At 41.5% G+C, this 18,919-nt stretch overlaps 1 protein-coding gene across 2 annotated transcripts in view; it reads left to right on the forward strand.

The window, feature by feature from the left end:
* The window catches only part of RASGRP3 (RAS guanyl releasing protein 3), a 107,643-nt gene that overhangs the window by 76,382 nt on the left and 12,342 nt on the right, over window positions 1-18,919 (forward strand). For both annotated transcript variants that reach the window (XM_032770479.2, XM_032770478.2), the window contains exons 11-12: window positions 6,068-6,184; window positions 10,107-10,222. In XM_032770479.2, coding sequence (XP_032626370.1) covers window positions 6,068-6,184; window positions 10,107-10,222 — 233 coding nt within the window. The remainder of the gene's footprint in view (window positions 1-6,067; window positions 6,185-10,106; window positions 10,223-18,919) is intronic.

Below are 18,919 nucleotides of genomic sequence, written 5' to 3' on the forward strand. Positions count from 1 at the left end.
CTCTAATGGCTTTTAACCAAGCCTTGACAGGTTGCAAGAAGTGGTGTTTTATGTTAAGACGCCATTTATAGTTTTACTATTAACTAAATATTTTCCATGGGTCCCTTACTCTGATCAAATTTAAAAAAAAAAATTAGTCCAAAGGTTGGTCTGCCGTTAATGATTTGGTATTTTATATCACATCACACTTTCTAACTTTGTTTATACAAACATCAACTATATATTGCACTCTCAAACATGATTCATAATAATGTAAATCATATTACAGTAGGAATATGTTTTAACATCTGTATTTTTCCTATGCTTTAAAAGATCACATTAGAGTGGACCCTGAGAAACTGGTGCATTTTTTTATTGTGCTTTAAGAAGAATAGAATGTGGCTGAATCTAGTAAATATTTAATCTGTATTAATGGACCCTTAATTTAAATTTATTACTATTTGGCCACCAGTAAAAATCGTAAGACTCCAAAAAAGTCCACTTTCAGTTTATGAATTCTAATATTGTTTTGCTCATCCAGGGCCCAGTCCTGCCACATGTCTCAACTCTAAAATCAGTGGAAACTGAGGGAACCCAGGCACCTTGTAGGAGATGTTTAGCAGATTGAAGGACCGGGTCCCAAAACTTCTCAAAGATGATTCTATGTAAATCCAGTCTTTTCAAAGCTTGCCTGCATTTTGTAGGTTTTAACAGCTTTGCAACCCAAAGTATATTGTTTACCTGTCTGTAGCAAATCATTTTGGGGGATTAATCAAGTTTATTGATATAATCATAGTGCTGAGCCCATGAATAAGAACTGTTACTGTGGACGGTGTGCTGTAAGGTCACCTTTGCTCTGGTCAAATGTAGAACAAAAGAAACCTTTTTCTAAAAATACCTGATAATGGGGACATCTCCTCTGACTATTTCAACAGGCTTTCAATTTTAATTCACGCTCAATTCCTGGAATTAAGTTAATGCTTCTTCTTCTTGGTTTGTAGGACATGATAGTAAAAACTCATGCTTAGATTGATTTAATAATCAATCTATCTCCCTCATCCCTTGTCTCCTCTGAAACCCTTATATGCCACCGTTGCCAGCAACAACTGCAACACTGAATTGCTATAGCAATGTGTCAGGAAGTAATGATGGACCATTACTATGAACAAATTAAATAAACACTTCACTGCTTTATTCTCCAGTCTCTTTTTAAAATATATAAATAATGTTTTAAAAAAATACTGCAGGGAGCAGTCCTGTGTCCTGAGCAATACCATGAATGATCAGGGACTTCTATGTAAGTAATTAATGAATAATCAGGGACACTCAGCATTTGCAATACAGTACCAAAAATGCTGTAGCAATTTTCATTTGATGGCAATGTACCAATAATAAAATACTGTTATAATCCCAAATTTAGAAAAGGGGGTAACATAACACCTAAGGACTGGCCTACACTAATTTTGTTTTGCTGTTTTAACTATACCAGTACAGTTAAAAAGTAGTAAAACCCTGTACCGTGGATGCAGTTATACCAGCGTAAAAACTCTAATATGGTATAAATTATTCCGGTTTGAGAAGCAAAGGAAGTTCTACCAGTTACAGCATCTTGATGCCAGTAGAACTGTATCTACGCGAGGGCTTTTACTGGTACAAGGATGTTGGCAAAAAAAAATCATACCCTTAATTGACATAGTCCTATTGGTAAAACTTAATTATAAACCAGCCCTTAGTCTCATTTTCATTTAAGACTTAGGCTCTTAAATCAATGAAATGACTTAAGAGTCAATGAAAAGGTAAAACGGACATTAGAGTGAGTAATCGAAACTATAATCAGATGCAGTGTTTCTGATACTTCAATAAATTCAATTAGTTAATTTATGGACACTGTCCATTAAGTTTTCTTACCCCAGCTATTCTTTCAAATAGATTGGGTTATTCAAATCTATATATGAAATAGGAAAAAATATTTTTCCACTTAGCTATTATTATTTTGAGGGACTAGGTTTGATAAAATATCCATCCAAATTCTTATATTTGTAAGAGTGATGTTATTGAGTTGGAGCAGGCCAAAAAAGTAAAAATAAAATAAGATTTCAAATCAAATAAGCATTTGTAATGGCAATGTTTTGTTCCATATCTAAGCCCAACAGTATAATGTGGTTACTATCAATTACTCATCCACCTAATAATTCTATAGATAATGCATTTTATCCAGGCTCCGGCCAAAGATGTCTTGGCCTTGCCAATTTGGTTTCAGAAATTTCCAATGAAATATGTAAAATGGTTAATAGACAGCACTAGAAAGAACAGCGTTCTGCTAGTGTATCCTTTAAACTGGGCTCAAATTATATTTTAAATTGTAACTGTGTACAAAATTTTAAATTGACAAGCGGGTTCACAAGAGCTGAGCCACTGCACAATCTTGTTTATATTGCCCTTTTCAAAGCCTCTTTTCCCCTCCACCCTTCTGCCCCCAAAACATACCTGATTTATTCTCACCTTCCCCCTACCTTACCCTACCCCATCCCTCCCCCCAAAAAAAGAATAGAGGCTGGCTTAAAAATTTACAGCTTTAAAAATGTTTGGGATTCTCTTTATTTATCTTCTGGTTTGAGCATTTAGGGATTACTCCATTTATTAGGTTAAAGGTGATTCTCTTCCATAACTCCATGAGCTGGGATGTTAAGAAAATATCATGTGGGATAGCAACAATGGACCTATAAGGCAGGAGTTCTTTGGTTTGTTCATTATCTCCAAACCTCCCATATTGTCTCCATCAATAGTCATGTAGCAATAAGATACCAAACTTGCAGGCCAATCCTGCAAGAGGCTAAGTGCCTCCCAGCTCTCTTGGACTTCCCCACAGACTATAGGTTTTCAGACCCTCTTGTAGGTCTGCAGGGGATTCCCTGACAGACTAGGGATTTTCCCTTCTGAGAGGCTCTCTTTCCCCATTACCCCACCTCCAAGGGAAGGGCAGCCAATCGGAACTGCTGTGCATGCTGGGTGGCTGCCTAATCCTTCAGCATGTGTCACAAGCAGCGCTCTCTCTCAGCAGAAGCTGGAGCACTCCTATGAACTAAGAGTTACAGCTGGTCGGAAAATTATGACGAAACAATTGTTTGTGTCTGAAAAGCTAATTCATTAAAATCAGAACTTTTTGCGGTATCGTAACAGTGTCAACAACACTTCATCACCAGGAAATTGTTTCTCAGGCCCAGAATGGAATTTCTGGTCAAAACAAGAGAGACACCATCCCAGCACCTTCCTTGAATAACCAGTAGCCTGTGGCTAGAGCACCCAACTGCTATGTGAGAAACCCAAGTACTCTGCCTGATTTAGAGCAGGGACTTAAATCTGTCTCTTCCACTTCACAGTTGAGTGCCATAACCACCAAGCTATTGGCTATTCTGGGGGGTGTGTGTGTGTGTCTCTCTCTCTCTTTTCAGCTTGAAAAGGTTTCATCCTCATGCAGAACAGGAACATTTTCAGAATACCAAATTTTCACAAGATGGGAAGAGCACTCCCACTCAGCTCCACTGAGAGATACTGTGAGGTACTAAGTGCCTTCTATATGCTGAGGTCTGCAGGAGTTGACAGCACTCTGTACCTCACGGCATCATTCCCTACCACAGCAATGGTTCCCAGACACCCTAGCATCTCTCTGCTATGCTCTGGTGTTGTACGGTTATTACTGAAGGATGTTTTTTATTTTAAAGGGAAAGGACATTTCAAAGAGTGACCAGAACAATAAGAATGCAGTAAAATCAGCTAGACTCTCATTCAGAGTAGCTATAAGTTTAGTGTGTTAATTTTAAAAGACTGTGTACTTCAAAAATGTGGAACTTGCAGTTGCAGGAGTGCAGCAAACTGTTCTTCTGAGACATGAACTCTAGCAAAGAAAGTCCCTCATATCTTAGTCTTCAGATTAAAAAAAAAAAACAACAGTTTGAGCATGATAGATTTGGAGAGTCATTTGTCACATTATTTTCTTGTTTGAATTAACCTGAGCTCTCTGGACTTTTGGGTATAGAGATTTCTCCTTCCTAAACTTGCCTCCACAGTCTCATTGTAGGAGTTATATACCTAGGTTTGCAGCTACAGAAACTACAAGAGCAGTGAGGGGGGAATGTGTGCGTGTCCCTCAACTCCTAACAGCCTTGGGCCAACGGTATAACTAATTCACGCCACTGATGCATCAAGGTCCTCTCTTCCTTACAAACACAGCTGCATAGGAACCTATACCCCTTTTTTCCCCCTCTTGATGGCAATGTCTAAAATCCTTTTATTATATGTAGCTATACTGATAGTTTTTAAAACGCAAATTCTAAACACTACCTAAGTTTTAGATAGTTTAACATGCTCCGCCTCAAGTCACATGAGCCGGTACCCTTCTACCAGGTAGCCTGACAACCTGTGAGATTCAAATTCAGTGCTTGCCAAAATTACACAAGCACCTTTTAAGCCTTTGGGTTCTTGATCTCTCTTCAGTGTCTCACTGAAGATTTTCTTTCCTGGTTGCCATCACCTCAGCCAGGTGTCTCAGAGTTGCAAGCATTAATAAACAAGTCCACCTTACACCATTTTTCATAAGGATAAGGCTATTTTGAGGCTTCCCTTGACATTTATAAGCAAGGCTCAGATCTTTCACTTGAACAAGTCCGTCTTGTCCTTTTTCTTCTCTAAATCACATAGTCACTCAGCGTGAGCCAGATTGTACTCTAGGTATCACATGTAAAGCTGGGTATATGTTTTTCTCTTTAATTTGCCAAATAATGCAGCTTTGGTCAAGCCAAAACTATTTGTGACAAATTCATGAATAGTTCTGGCAAAATAATTTTTTGGAATTTAAGCACTATTCATAGAACAGAAGGGAGGTTTTAGGGCACTCACCTAGGAGATGGCAGGCCCAAGTTCAAGTCCCTGCTCCGATGACTATTTAATTAGTCACCATTAGCAGCACTGCTACCACCACCACAAAACTCTCCCTCTGCTTTCAGTACCCAGAAACGAAACAAAATGAGATGTTTTGTTGTGGGTCAAATAAAATGTTTCATTTGACCCAAAATGAAGTTTGTCGTCAATTTTTTTATTCAAAATTTTGCACAATTGTCGGTTTGGTTCAAACTGAATATTTTTCCAACTTTTCAGAACTGCCAACGAATTGAAAAATCAGTTATTCACCCATCTCAAGTCACATGAGCTGTCAGCTACTGTTTAGAAAAGAACATGCTAATCTGAAAATCAAACAGGCTGGTTGGCGCCTTTGGAGAGAAATCCAAAGGTTAGTCCCTCCGCTCAAAGGCTGTCTAAATGGATTAGGCTGAGTCCACAGTCCTCTTATGACCTCCCTAAAGTCCCGGTGCCAGGAAGACTTATGACTTGTTCCACTAGGATTGGCAGCTTCCCAACCAGGCAGTCGTAACATGCCTTTATCAGAAGTCAGTAGGGCACCTATGTGGAACTCTATCAATGTTTTCATAAACCACTAGTCTCTTGACACTACACCAAGCGTAAATGTTAATTTCAGGAGGGCACTGCTTCAATCACTGTTGAACAAGCAGCGCTCCTTGTCCCACCTCCTCAGGGAGGACAATGCTAGTTGTCTCCAAGTGGTGTGATTCTGTGGAGGCAATCTCAGTAAGGAGAAAAGGAAGTTACTTACCTTGTGTAACTCCTGTTCTCTGATTGTCTTGTCTCTACAGTGCCACACTGACCTTCCCTCCACCCCTCTATTTTGGAGCCTGGTTACTATTGAAGCACCTGGAGGTAGAAAGAAACTGGAGACAACAGGGAAAGGCTATTCATGCCTGCACCCTCAATTGTCACTGCTCCTGGAGGTTTAGTGGCTGCATGCTTAGGCATAGGACTTCAACAGTATGGGAGCAATACAGTCTGAGAACTGGAGTTGTGTGAGGTAAGGAACTCCCCTCTTCCTTGAGACCTTACTTGACATCTTACCAAACAGGTTTTTCACAGCCTTGTTGATCTGATAATTTGTCATTCTGGACTGCAGTGTTACTTTAGCAATGAACTTTGTTTTTTCATTAAAATTTGAAAAATACTGTTTTCTAATTTCTGTCAGCAACCTACCTCCCCAACGACCCCTAACAAGCCAGTAGTGCCACTGGAGTGGGCATCTGGAGTGCTACCAAAGCCTGACCCAACCATCATTAACAAGCACATAAGAAAGCTAGTTGATGTAAGTATTTGAGAGATTATATTATTCAAAGCAACTTTGCCTTTCCTGAGATTTCCAAGAGCAAGATGAATTTCTATTTTATAGTAGACATTTTCTAGTAACTTGTGATCTTCATCCTTGTACTGTCAGACTTTAACTTTACTCTGAAAAATCAAAGATCGGGTCAGCAACCTAGTATCCGTATGCCAAAGCATAAACTTTCAGAAGAGTTTGAAGTCAGGCTGCCCTTTTTATGGGTTCTATTTGTAAAATGAGGTGCAAATGGATTTTGGCAGGCACCAGTGTAACTGCAAGCCTTTCTGAAATCTTATCCCCAAGTGCTACAGTACCTTATGTTTGCCCTGACTTGCTGACAAACCTCATGATTCTTGGCATCAGTGTGTTAATGCAACTTTTTGACAGCTTAAAAATCAAGCAAGTCAAATTTGTACTTCAGAACCAAAAGGGCAGAATTGATTTTTATTTTATTTTATATTTTTGTTCAGGATCTGACAAACTTAGTCTAAATTCCCTGCCCCTCAATGAGTCATCTTGAGAGAGAAGCCATGCCTACTTTAGCAGCATTTGGTAGCCTGAGCATTCGATTGGTTTCCAAACATCAGGAAAACAATTTTCTGCTATAAACCTCAACTCCAATCTATTTTGGACCACAAGGTCAATAGATTTTCTTTTATGACTTGGTTATGATCAATCATTGGTTAAGATTAGCTCACATGATCCTGTGATATAAGGCCACCGTAAGCCTGTGCTAATTGCAGCTGCAGCACAGTTAGGACCATCTCTTGCCCCCATTTATTTAAATGGGAACAGGAGCAGGGTCTTTGAGTGCAAAGATCTGGGCTGCATTAATCCTAGAGATGAGCTATAACCAGACCTTGGTGGTTCAGATAAAATGGGAGCTGGATCTGAACAGTCCTGGGGTTTTTTGTTTTATTGTTTTGTTTTGGGGTTTTTTTAGATTTGCAAAATAAAAACTACAAGGCAATCTGTGACCCATTTCTGATTTAAATTTAGACTGTTGACTGTCTGAAGCATATTGTACATGCTGAAGGTAGCATAGTCAGTTTCTGTCTCCCATTTTAGAGACTGATGTCAGATATGTGGGCATAATTAGGTTGAGAATTGTGCTCTGGAGCTAACAGACCGATATCAGAAGGGCTATATAAAGTGGAACAAAGAATTTTTTTGCTAATTTAGATTCCTTTAGAACTACTTACATTTGCTCCACTGAAGTGTAACAGACTCTTAATGGGCTAATTTGCATACTGAGGAGCCAGAAGAATCATAGATTATGAGGGTTGGAAGGGACCTCAGGAGATCATCTAGTCCAGGGGTCCCCAAAGTGGTGCCCGTGGGCACCACAGTACCCACTAAGGCATTTATGTGCACCCACCTAATCCCCAGCAGGGGAGAGAAGCCGTGGCATCACGTCTGCTGGGGACAGAGAATTCCAGGGCTGCAGGTGGCGGGTGCCAGTGTTCTCTGTCCTCCTGGCTCCTCTCCGGCTTCTCTCTGCACCGTCCAGAACTGGTGCCAAAAAAACCTAAAACAGAAAACAAAACAAAAAACCCCCAAACCACTCTGACTCTGCAGAATGGATGGAATGCTGCCCTGTAGCATGTGCTGCCCCAGGCATGTGCTTGTTCCACTGGTGCCTGGAGCTGGCCCTGTATGTGAGTAATTGCTTGTGCCCACCACACTTCTGAAAACATGAATGTGCTACTGTCCACAAAAAAGTTGGGAACCACTGATCTAGTCCAATGCCCTGCCCAAAGCAGGACCAATCTCCAACTCCCTAAATGGTCCCCTCAAGAATTGAGCTCACAACCCTGGGTTTAGCAGGCTAATGCTCAAACCACTGAGCTATCCCTGCCCCCATCCCTCTTAAAGTTAAAAAATCCCAAAACAAACTAGCACTCTATGGAAAGTAGGAGGTTTCTATTTTCCACAGAGTGCTAGTTTGTTTTGGGATTTCTTAAGGCCAGAAGATACCATCAAATCAGCTAGTCTGTCCTCCTGTATAACACAAGCTATTGAATTTCACTCAGTTTACTACTCTAATGAGCCCAATTATTTGCATTAGTGTCTGGATGGCTTTCTGGAAGATACGCTTTAATCAGTCTTGATTTGAAGACATCAAGAAATGGAGAATCCCCCAGTTCCATGAGTATTCACCCTCACTGTTAGAAACAAGGTGTGCCTTATTTCTAATCTGAATTTGGCTTTAGTTTCCAGCCATTGGTTCTTGTCATGACTCGCTACACTAAATCAAAGAGCCCTTTAGTACCTGGGATTTTCTCCCCGTAAAGGTAATTATACACTGTAATCAAATCACCTCTTTTCTTTTTGTTAAACTATATATTGAGCTCTTTACGTCTGTCACTCAAGTCATTTCTCCAACTGTCAAATCATTTTTGTGGCTCCTTTCTGCACCCTCTCCAATTTTCCCACACTCTCTTTACAATGTGAACACCAAAACCAAATGTGCAGTATTCTAAGTGTTGGTCTCACCAAGGTAATATAGAGAGAGGGAAAAATTCATTATTTCCTTGCTTAAGCCCCCTAAGGATTGCATTTGGCCTTTTTGCCAAATCATCACACTGGGAGTGTATCTTGAGTTGCTTGTCCACTACGACCTCTAAATCCTTTTCAGAGTCAGAAACTTTCCAGTGTACTTTCCCATTCCTTGTTCCTAGACATGAGACCTTGTATTTGGCTGTATTAAAACACATTTTGTTGGAATGGGACCACCTTGCCAAGCAATCCAGATTGCTCTGTATGACTGTACTGCCCTCATCCTTATTTAACATTCCACCAATTTTGTATCATCTGCAAATTTTTTCAGTAGTGATCTTCCAGATTATGTCTGACAATGTTGAACAGCATCATTTGAACATTTTCCATGGACAGCTAATTTTTTTTAATCTGTCAGTTATCTACTTCCTAATCCATTTAGTGTGTGCTCTGTTGATATTGTATAGTGCTAACATTTTAATGAGAATATCATGCAGTATTAAGTCAAATGCCTTTAAAAAAAATCTAAGTATACATAAATCTACACAGTTGCATTACCAACCACATCTGTAACCTCATCAAAAAATGAAATCAGGTTGTTTGATAAGATCTATTTTTCCATAAAATGATTTTGACTTTGACATACACCTTTTTCCCAGTTTTATGGCATGTGACTTATAATTCCTTATGCATCTGTACAGTGGGAATGCAAATAGCTACAAAGAAATTAAATGAGTGTGGCAGGGGGAGGGTTTTGCTTACACTACCTTACGCAATCTTGTGAATTTGGACACTATCTGTGTTTATATTAGGTAGTATGTCATAGATTGAGTGTGTGTGTTTGAATGCAGGGGATCTGGATGTCGAAGTATTTATAAATAAAGTAGATTTATGAAGTACAGTAACTCCTCACTTAAAGTCATCCCGGTTAACGTTGTTTGGTCATAAACTTATAAAACGTAATCAAGAAAATCTGTAATACAGAAAAGAAAGTATTTTATGGGTGCGTGGTGTTTTACCAAGTACATGATGCAGGATGAAAAGGGTTATGTTGTATGTTGCAAGAGGGGAATGATTTGACAGCCTGTGTGAATAAAAGTGAGTAGGATTATTGTACGTGTGGTGGGAGCACAGCAGGATGCATATTAGGTTACTATCGAGAGCAAGTTTTCTTTGAGGAAGTGGCCTTTAGTCTACAGTCTAACAGATCTGAACATGAAAGTACCAGGTACCAATAGCGGGCATTAGATTAAATTAACCAGTTCAGCAGTGTCTGATAGGGTTGGACATTTAACTCACATAACTGCAAAACTGAAGAGCTGTTTGGAGTCATAAATGTGCATTGATTGGATTTTATTTTGCCACTGTGTTGTCAGTGAGACAGACAATCACTTCCTTCATCTTTCAGTCTGTTTTTAGGAACTATGATCATGACCATGATGGCTATATCTCTCAAGAAGACTTTGAAAGTATAGCTGCCAACTTTCCTTTCCTGGACTCCTTTTGTGTATTGGACAAAGACCAGTAAGTTTTTAATTTTTCTTTAATATCTTTCTTTGTTTCACTGGATTTTTAAGTTAAAGAATACACGATGCCTCTCAGACCTCCAAACTTCTTATATATCTGGCTTTTCATCCAGAAACTGGAAGAGTAATGATGATTAATCTTTTACCTTTTGTTATTTTTTTTTAATTATTATTATTTAGCATTTATATTGCAGAAGTTCCCAGGAGCCCTCCAGTTCAGGGTCCAATTGTGCTGACATTTAGACAATCCCTGCCCTGAGGAGCTTACAGTCAAAAATATATGATATATCGGATAAAACAAAGAAGCAGGCAGGTAGGGGCAGGAGAGATGGGGGTAACAAATAGTACAGGATGTGCACAATTCTTAGCCAGTTGGGAGTGGTTATCATAACTATCTAAATTTGATTTGGCAGTTTACACAAACAGGTGACACTGATTAGTTAATTAAACCATTTAGAACATGTAAAAGACGACCAGGGGCTGCTAACAGGGAGTTTTGCAAGAGGGTTCTCCAGGTGCAGGAGGAGCAAATACAGCATCTGTGGGGTAAGTGACTGTCTGTAGTGTGTGTGTGTTTGTGTTGGGGGGTTACTTGCTGTGTGCTGTGTGCTGAGCTTGTGTTTGTCAGTCTGTTTGTTTGTTTGGTGGTTTGAAGGACCGTGTGCTGTGGCTGGCAGTTGGAGGCCGTGAGCTTCAAAGGAACGTTTGAAAGCTCGAAGCCTCTGGTGATTGGCTGAGCCTTAATCAGTGGGCAGGGTATTAACTCAGGCTAGGGCTTTATAAAGCCGCACACAAGCAACCAGGGAGCTTGCAAACAGGGGCTGCTAACAGGGAGTTTTGCAAGGGAGTTTGGAAGGGTCCTAACATCTGTTTGCTTTTTTGACCACCTCTGCGCACTGCGTGGACATCTTCAGAGAACTATCCACGACGATGCCGAGATCTTTTTTCTGACTCGTTGTAGCTAAATTAGCCCCCATCATATTGTATGTTGTGACAGTTCCTTTCTCACCTTGGTGGGTCCTGCGCTTATTGGCGGATTTGTTCACCTCAGTGATCTTCCCCTCTTGTGGAACCCACAGTCTGGGTCAGCTCCTCCTGTGTCTGATCAGGAGTTGGGAGGTTTGGGGGAACCTGGGCCCGCCCTCTACTCCGGGTTCCAGGCCAGGGCCCTGTGGATCACAGCTGTCTATAGTGCCTCCTGTAACAGCTGCATGACAGCTACAACTTCCTGGCTACTTCCCCATGGCCTCCTCCAACACCTTCTTTATTTCTACCACAGGACCTTCCTCCTGGTGTCTGATAACGCTTGTCCTCCTCAGTCCTCTAGCAGTACACTCTCTCACTCTCAGCTCCTTGCCTTCTTGCTCCCAGCTCCTCACACACGCTCCTTCTCCTCTGGTTCCTCCCTGCCTGACTGGAGTGAGCTCCTTTTTAAAGCCAGGTGCCCTGATTAGCCTGCCTTGATTGGCTGCAGGTATTCTAATTAAAGTAGCTATCTCTACTGCCTTCTAGAAAGATCTTAATTGGCTCCAGGTGCCTTGATTAGCTGGAGCAACTGCCATTTGGTTACCAGGGTACTAGGGATTTGTTTAGCCTGGGGCTAACATACTTGTTTCTCAGTAGTTTACTGTAGCCATCTGGCCTTGCCCCATCACAATGTATAGTTGGGGTTATTTTTTCCAATGTGCATTGCTTACATTTATCCACATTAAATTTCATTTGCCTTTTGTTGCCCAATCACTTAGTTTTGTGAGATCTTTTTGAAGTTTTTCACAATCTGCTTTGGTCTCCACTATCTTGAGTAGGTTAGTATCATCTGCAAACTTTGCCACCTCACTGTTTACCCCTTGCTTCAGATCATTTATGCATAAATTGAATAGGATTGGTCTTAGGACTGACCCTTGGGGAACACCACTAGTTACCCTTCTCCATTCTGAGAATTTACCATTTATTCCTACTCTTTGTTCCCTGTCTTTTAACCAGTTCTCAATCCATGAAAGGACCTTTCCTTTAATCCCATGACAGCTTAATTTACGTAAGACCTTTTGGTGAGGGACCTTGTCAAGGCTTTCTGGAAATCTAAGTACACTATGTCCACTGGATCCCCCTTGTCCACATGTTTGTTGACCCTTCAAAGAACTCTAATAGATTAGTAAGACACGATTTCCCTTTACGGAACCATGTTGACTATTGCTCAACAGTTTATGTTTTTCTATGTGTCTGACAATTTTATTCTTAACTATTGTTTTGACTAATTTGCCCAATACTGACGTTAGACTTACCGGTCTGTAATTGCCAGGATCACCTCTAGAGCCCTTTTTAATATTGGTGTTACATTAGCAACTTCCAGTCATTGGGTACCGAAGCCGATTTAAAGGACAGGTTACAAACCTTAGTTAATGTTCCGCAACTTCACATTTGAGTCTTTCAGAACTCTTGGGTGAATGCTATCTGGTCCCGTTGACTTGTTAATGCTGAGTTTATCAATTAATTGCAAAACCTCCTCTAGTGACACTTCATTCTGTGACAGTTCCTCAGATTTGTACCTACAAAAGCCAGCTCAGGTTTGGGAATCTCCCTAACATCCTCAGCCGTGAAGACTGAAGCAAAGAATCCATTTAGTTTCTCCGCAATGACTTTATTGTCTTTAAGCGCTCCTTTTGTATTTCGATCATCAAGAGGCCCCACTGGTTGTTCGGCAGGCTTCCTGATTCTGATGTACTTAAAACAATTTTGTTATTACCTTTGGAGTTTTTGGCTAGCCGTTCTTCAAACTCTCTTTGGCTTTTCTTATACACTCTTGCACTTAAGCTGGCAGTGTTTGTGCTCCTTTCTATTTGCCTCACTAGGATTTGACTCCACTTTTATAAGGAAGTCTTTTTATCTCTCACTGCTTCTTTTACATGGTTGTTAAGCCACAGTGGCTCTTTTTTAGTTCCTTTACTGTGTTTCTTAATTTGGGGTATACATTGAAGTTGGGCCTCTATTATGGTGTTCTTTAAAAAGCGCCCATGCAACTTGCAGGGATTTCACTTTAGTCACTGTACCTTTTAACTTTTGTTTTAACTAACCCCCTCATTTTTGTATAGTTCCCTCTTTTGAAATTAAATGCCACAGTGTTGGGCTGTTGAGGTGTTCTTCCCCCCACAGGGATGTTGAATGCTATTGTATTATGGTCACTATTTCCAAGCGGTCCTGCTATAGTTACCTCTTGGACCAGCTCCTGCACTCCACTCAGGATTAAATCTAGAGTTGCCTCTCCCTTGTGGGTTCCCATACCAGCTGCTCATGAATCAGTCATTAAAGTGTCGAGAAATTTTATCTCTGCATTTCGTCCTGAAGTGAAATGTTCCAGTCAATATGGGGATAATTGAAATCCCCCACTATTATTGAGTTCTTAATTTATAGTCTCTCTAATTTCCCTTAGCATTTCATCATCACTATTACTGTCCTGGTCAGATGGTCGATAAAAATCCCTAATGTTATATTTTTATTAGAGCATGACATTTCTATCCATAGCGATTCTATGGAACATGTGGATTCACTTAAGATTTTTACTTCATTTGAATCTACATTTTCTTTCACATATAGTGCCACTCCTCCCCCTGCATGACCTGTTCTGTCCTTCCGATATATTTTGTAACCCGGAATGATTGTGTCCCATTGATTGTCTCAGTCCACCAGGTTTCTGTGATGCCTATTATATCTCATATCCGCTTTTATCACAAGGCACTCTAGTTCACCCATCTTATTATTTAGGCTTCTAGCATTTGTGTACAAGCACTTTAAAAACTTGTCCCTGTTTATTTGTCTGCCCTTTTCTGATGTGCCAGATCTTTTTTATGTGACTGTTTATCATCTGATCCGGCCCTTACATTATCCTCTTCTGTCCTCTGTTCCTGACTATAACCTGGAGATTCCCTATCATCAGACTCTCCCTAAGAGAAGTCTGTGTCCGATCCACATGCTCCTCTGCAGCAGTCAGCTTTCCCCCATCTCCTAGTTTAAAAACTGCTCTACAACCTTTTTAATGTTTAGTGCCAGCAGTCTAGTTCTACTTTGGTTTAGGTGGAGCCCATCTCTCCTGTATAGGCTTCCCCCATCCCAAAAGTTTCCCCAGTTCCTAATGAACGTAAACCCCTCTCTACACCATCGTCTCATCACGCATTGAGACTCTGAAGCTCTGCCTGCCTACCTGGCCCTGCGCGTGGAACTGGGAGCATTTCTGAGAATGCCATCATAGAGGTCCTGGATTTCAGTCTCTTCCCTAGCAGCCTAAATTTGGCTTCCAGGACATCTCTCCTACCCTTCCCTATGTCATTGGTACCTACATGTACCACGACCACCGGCTCCTCCCCAGCACTACACATAAGTCTGTCTAGATGCCTCAAGAGATCTGCAACCTTCGCACCAGGCAAGCAAGTCACCATACGGTTCTCCCGGTCATCACAAACCCAGCTATCTACGTTTCTAATGATCGAATCTCCCATTTTAACACCTGCCTTTTCCTAGCAACTGGAGTTCCCTCCCCCGGAAAGGTAACCTCAGTGCGAGAGGCAACCCAGCACCATCTGGAAGGAGGGTCCCAACTATGGGAAGTTTCCCTCTGCTCCCATTGACTGCTCTGCTTCCCTGGGCTTTCTTCCTCCTCAACAGCACAGAGCTGTCTGAGCGGAGGTGGGACAATTTTACAGGGTCCGGAAAGCCTCATCAACATACCCTGTCTGCCTCCCTTAGCTCCTCCAGTTCCGCCACCCGGCCTCCAAAGTCCGTACGTGGTCTCTGAGGGCCAGGAGCTCCTTGCACCGACTGCACACATGCGCCACCTGCCCACAGGGCAGGTAATCATACATGCTACACTCAGTGCAATAAACTGGATAGCCCCACTCTGCTGCTGGGCTTCTCCCTGCATTGTCTCCTAGTTATGAAGGGTGGTTTAAAGAAAGGGGTTTTGGAATATGGTTTGGATTTAGGTTTTAAGGGGACTACAGGGGAACAGGTGGACTGACAAGGGACCTCCCCCTCCTTTCCCACTCTCATCGTGGATAGTTCTCTGAAGATGTCCACGCAGTGCGCAGAGGTGGTCAAAAAGCAAACAGGATGTTAGGAATCATTAAAAGGGGATAGAGAATAAGACTGAGAATATATTATTGCCCTTATATAAATCCATGGTACGCCCACATCTCGAATACTGTGTACAGATGTGGTCTCCTCACCTCAAAAAAGATATTCTAGCACTAGAAAAGGTTCAGAAGGCAACTAAAATGATTAGGGGTTTGGAGAGGGTCCCATATGAGGAAAGATTAAAGAGGCTAGGCCTCTTCAGCTTGGAAAAGAGGAGACTAAGGGGGGATATGATAGAGGTATATAAAATCATGAGTGATGTGGAGAAAGTGGATAAGGAAAAGTTATTTACTTATTCCCATAATACAAGAACTAGGGGTCACCAAATGAAATTAATAGGTAGCAGGTTTAAAACAAATAAAAGGAAGTTCTTCTTCACACAGCGCACAGTCAACTTGTGGAACTCCTTACCTGAGGAGGTTGTGAAGGCTGGGACTATAAACAATGTTTAAAAGGAACTGGATAAATTCATGGTGGCTAAGTCCATAAATGGCTATTAGCCAGGAAGGGTAAAGAATGGTGTCCCTAGCCTCTGTTCATCAGAGGATGGAGATGGATGGCAGGAGAGAGATCACTTGATGACAGGATACTGGGCTAGATGGACCTTTGGTCTGACCCGGTACGGCCGTTCTTATGTTCTTATAATAGAAAATGGTACTGAAAAAATATCAGAGTGATGTGGGTGTTTAATTAATTCCCTGTTTAATTAGCCTCTGAAATATTAACATCTTGTGGTGAGGTGTGGATTTAACCCTTAATACTATAAAGCACATCAGATGTGAGATGTGCCATTATTGGATCTGGATACCGCAAGTGTTGCTGTACACTCTAAGGTCTCTATTTGAGTTATTTAACATTTATTAGATTAGTGACTGGGGATTTTTTTAATGGAATGCAAGACTCATAGACTTTAAGGTCAGAAGGGACCATTATGATATCTAGTCTGACCTCCTGCACAATGCAGGCCACAGAAATCTCACCCACCCACTTCTATAACAAACCCCTAACCTATGTCTGAGTTACTGAAGTCCTCAAATTGTGGTTTGAAGACCTCAAGCTGCAGAGAATCCTCCAGCAAGTGACCCGTGCCCCATGCTGCAGAGGAAGGCGAAAAACCTCCAGGGCCTCTGCCAATCTGCCCTGGAGGAAAATTCCTTCCCGACCCCAAATATGGCGATCAGTTAAACCCTGAGCATGTGGGCAAGACTCACCAGCCAGCACCCAGGAAAGAATTCTCTGTAGTAACTCAGATCCCATCCCATCTAACATCCCATCCAGACCACTGGGCATACTTACTGCTGATAAATTTGAAATTGATCTTTGATTAATTGCCAAAATTAGGCTATCCCATCATCCCATCCCTCCATAAACTTATCAAGCTTAGTCTTAAAGCCAGATATGTCTTTTGCCCCCATACTACTCCCTTGGAAGGCTGTTCCAGAACTTCACTCCTTTCATTCCTCGGATCATCCTAGTAGCCCGTCTCTGAAACCCGTGTTCCAGTTTGAATTCATCCTTCCTTAAACATGGGAGACCAGAACTGCACACAGTATTCCAGATGAGGTCTCACCCAGTGCCTTGTATAACCGTACTAACACATCCTTATCTTTGCTGGAAATACCTTTCCTGATGCATCCTAAAACTGCATTAGCTTTTTAAGACACCCAGATCCTAGGCAATGAGCACCCTACAAATAGATATCTTATAATTTGTCTTCATGTGTAGTACCTTGTACACTTTTTCAGTTGGTTCCTCTTAAAGATGTAGCTAAGAGTGAAAAGATCCACAATAGAGCTAATCAGAATATGAACTGGAAGGGTTTTTTTTATTGATTATTTATTTGTTTTTTCCTTTGATGAAATTTGCTTGGGTTTTTGTTTTGGAGGAAATTTTGAAATTTGAAATTTTGTAAAATTGCTCCAGAGTTTACGGAAATTCTCAAAACTGTTCAACATTTTTTATTACTACCTTCTGTCAATTTTTCACAAATACAAAGGCCACTTTTATATTTTTGAAGGAAAGAGACGCAATCTCCAGGTAGTTAACGATGCCCAGCCAATCAGAACCAAATTCTAAAAGGCAGGTCCCATCCAGGTACAGCTCCATTGCCATTTGAAAGGTTGCAGCTTGTATTATACTTTTTTAACATTTAAATAATAAAAATATACCTATGCAAGCTCTAGACATCCTACCCATGCAGGTACACAGCTACAGGCAAACATACAGTGTGGCTTCATGTGCTGGGGCATAGCCTCCTACCATGCTTGTTTGCCATCCTTGTTACTTGGTTTCAGTCAACAGGTACAGGCTACTCTTACTAAGATGTAGCCTTTTCTCTAGATCTTCCTGGGAGCAGATCAGGGTCAGAACATCAGAGTTGCTCTAACTTGTCCCGGTAGAGCATCTCATGATACCCAGTGATTCTACAAGCTAAGAGCCCCAGGGGTGTTCAATGTTTGGGTGAGTTTAGGCCAGTAGAGCTAAAGTCCTGACTGTTTCTATATCAAAATTATACAAGCCATATGCTTTGCACAGCTGCTCTAAAATATTTTCAGCTGGTGAAATAGAAGTCATGTGTCTCAGCCTAAAGAACATATGTGGCACACCGTGTGACTGCTGCATGAACAGTTACATCAGAACAATCACCTCGCCTATTCTGAAGGTCTGGTATCTGATATGACCAGCCAGAACAACAGTCTTGTTACACAAGAGAATCCTCCTGAATCACTGTGCACTGATGTGGTATTGTAAGGAAATGAGGACATGGAAGTTATCTTGCTGGACTTTAGAGTGACACTTCAAGGAGATTAATGGGAGATGGCTTTTTTTGTTTGTTTGTTTGTTTTTTGTTTCCACGGGGCACAGAGGAAGAGGGAAACATCAAGTATTTATTACGGGGAAACAGCTATCATTGAAAGAAGGGTAGGAGTCTTTTTGGGCCTTACACGGATAGTGTCAATAAGCATATTAATTTGGCTTATCACAAAAGTACTGCCAAATCAGTTTACCTTAATATGATATAAATGCTTTAAAATCAGTATGAAAGGTAGAGAACAGAGCATTATCATGAGGAGAGCTGTAGCACTGCCCTGGCACCTGAAATCTAGGATGAAGCAGCACTCTGGCACATTTCCTGGTGCATGGGGTTGCAACACCACTCAAATTTGGCATGGCTGCCCCTCCAGCATGGACAGAGGAGCAGCTGGGCCAGATATAAGTGGTATTGCATATCCAACACTGCACAAATTTGGCCTGGGTGCCCCCCATCAAGTCAAAGGCGTGACCTCCCAGACTAACTTGAGTGCTGCCATGATCCCGTGTGCTTGGATCACATCACTCAAATTTGACCTGTGCTGTGTGAGTGCCGAGCAGGCAGTGGGAGTGAGTGGAGCCACAGGGTGGCTGGGATCTGGAGGAGATGCCCTACCTGGACAGGAGTGAAATGCTGTGCTTGATGAGTACTGATGAGTGACCGGAAGGGTCCCATGAGGGGCTGTGGGCAAGTTGCTGGTGGACTATGGAGTGAGTGGGAAGTGCTGAGGTGGTGAAGGTATGGGGGATATGAGGGCTG

This window comes from Chelonoidis abingdonii, chromosome 3, assembly GCF_003597395.2.
Source record: "Chelonoidis abingdonii isolate Lonesome George chromosome 3, CheloAbing_2.0, whole genome shotgun sequence".
NCBI classification, from domain to species: Eukaryota; Metazoa; Chordata; order Testudines; family Testudinidae; genus Chelonoidis; species Chelonoidis abingdonii.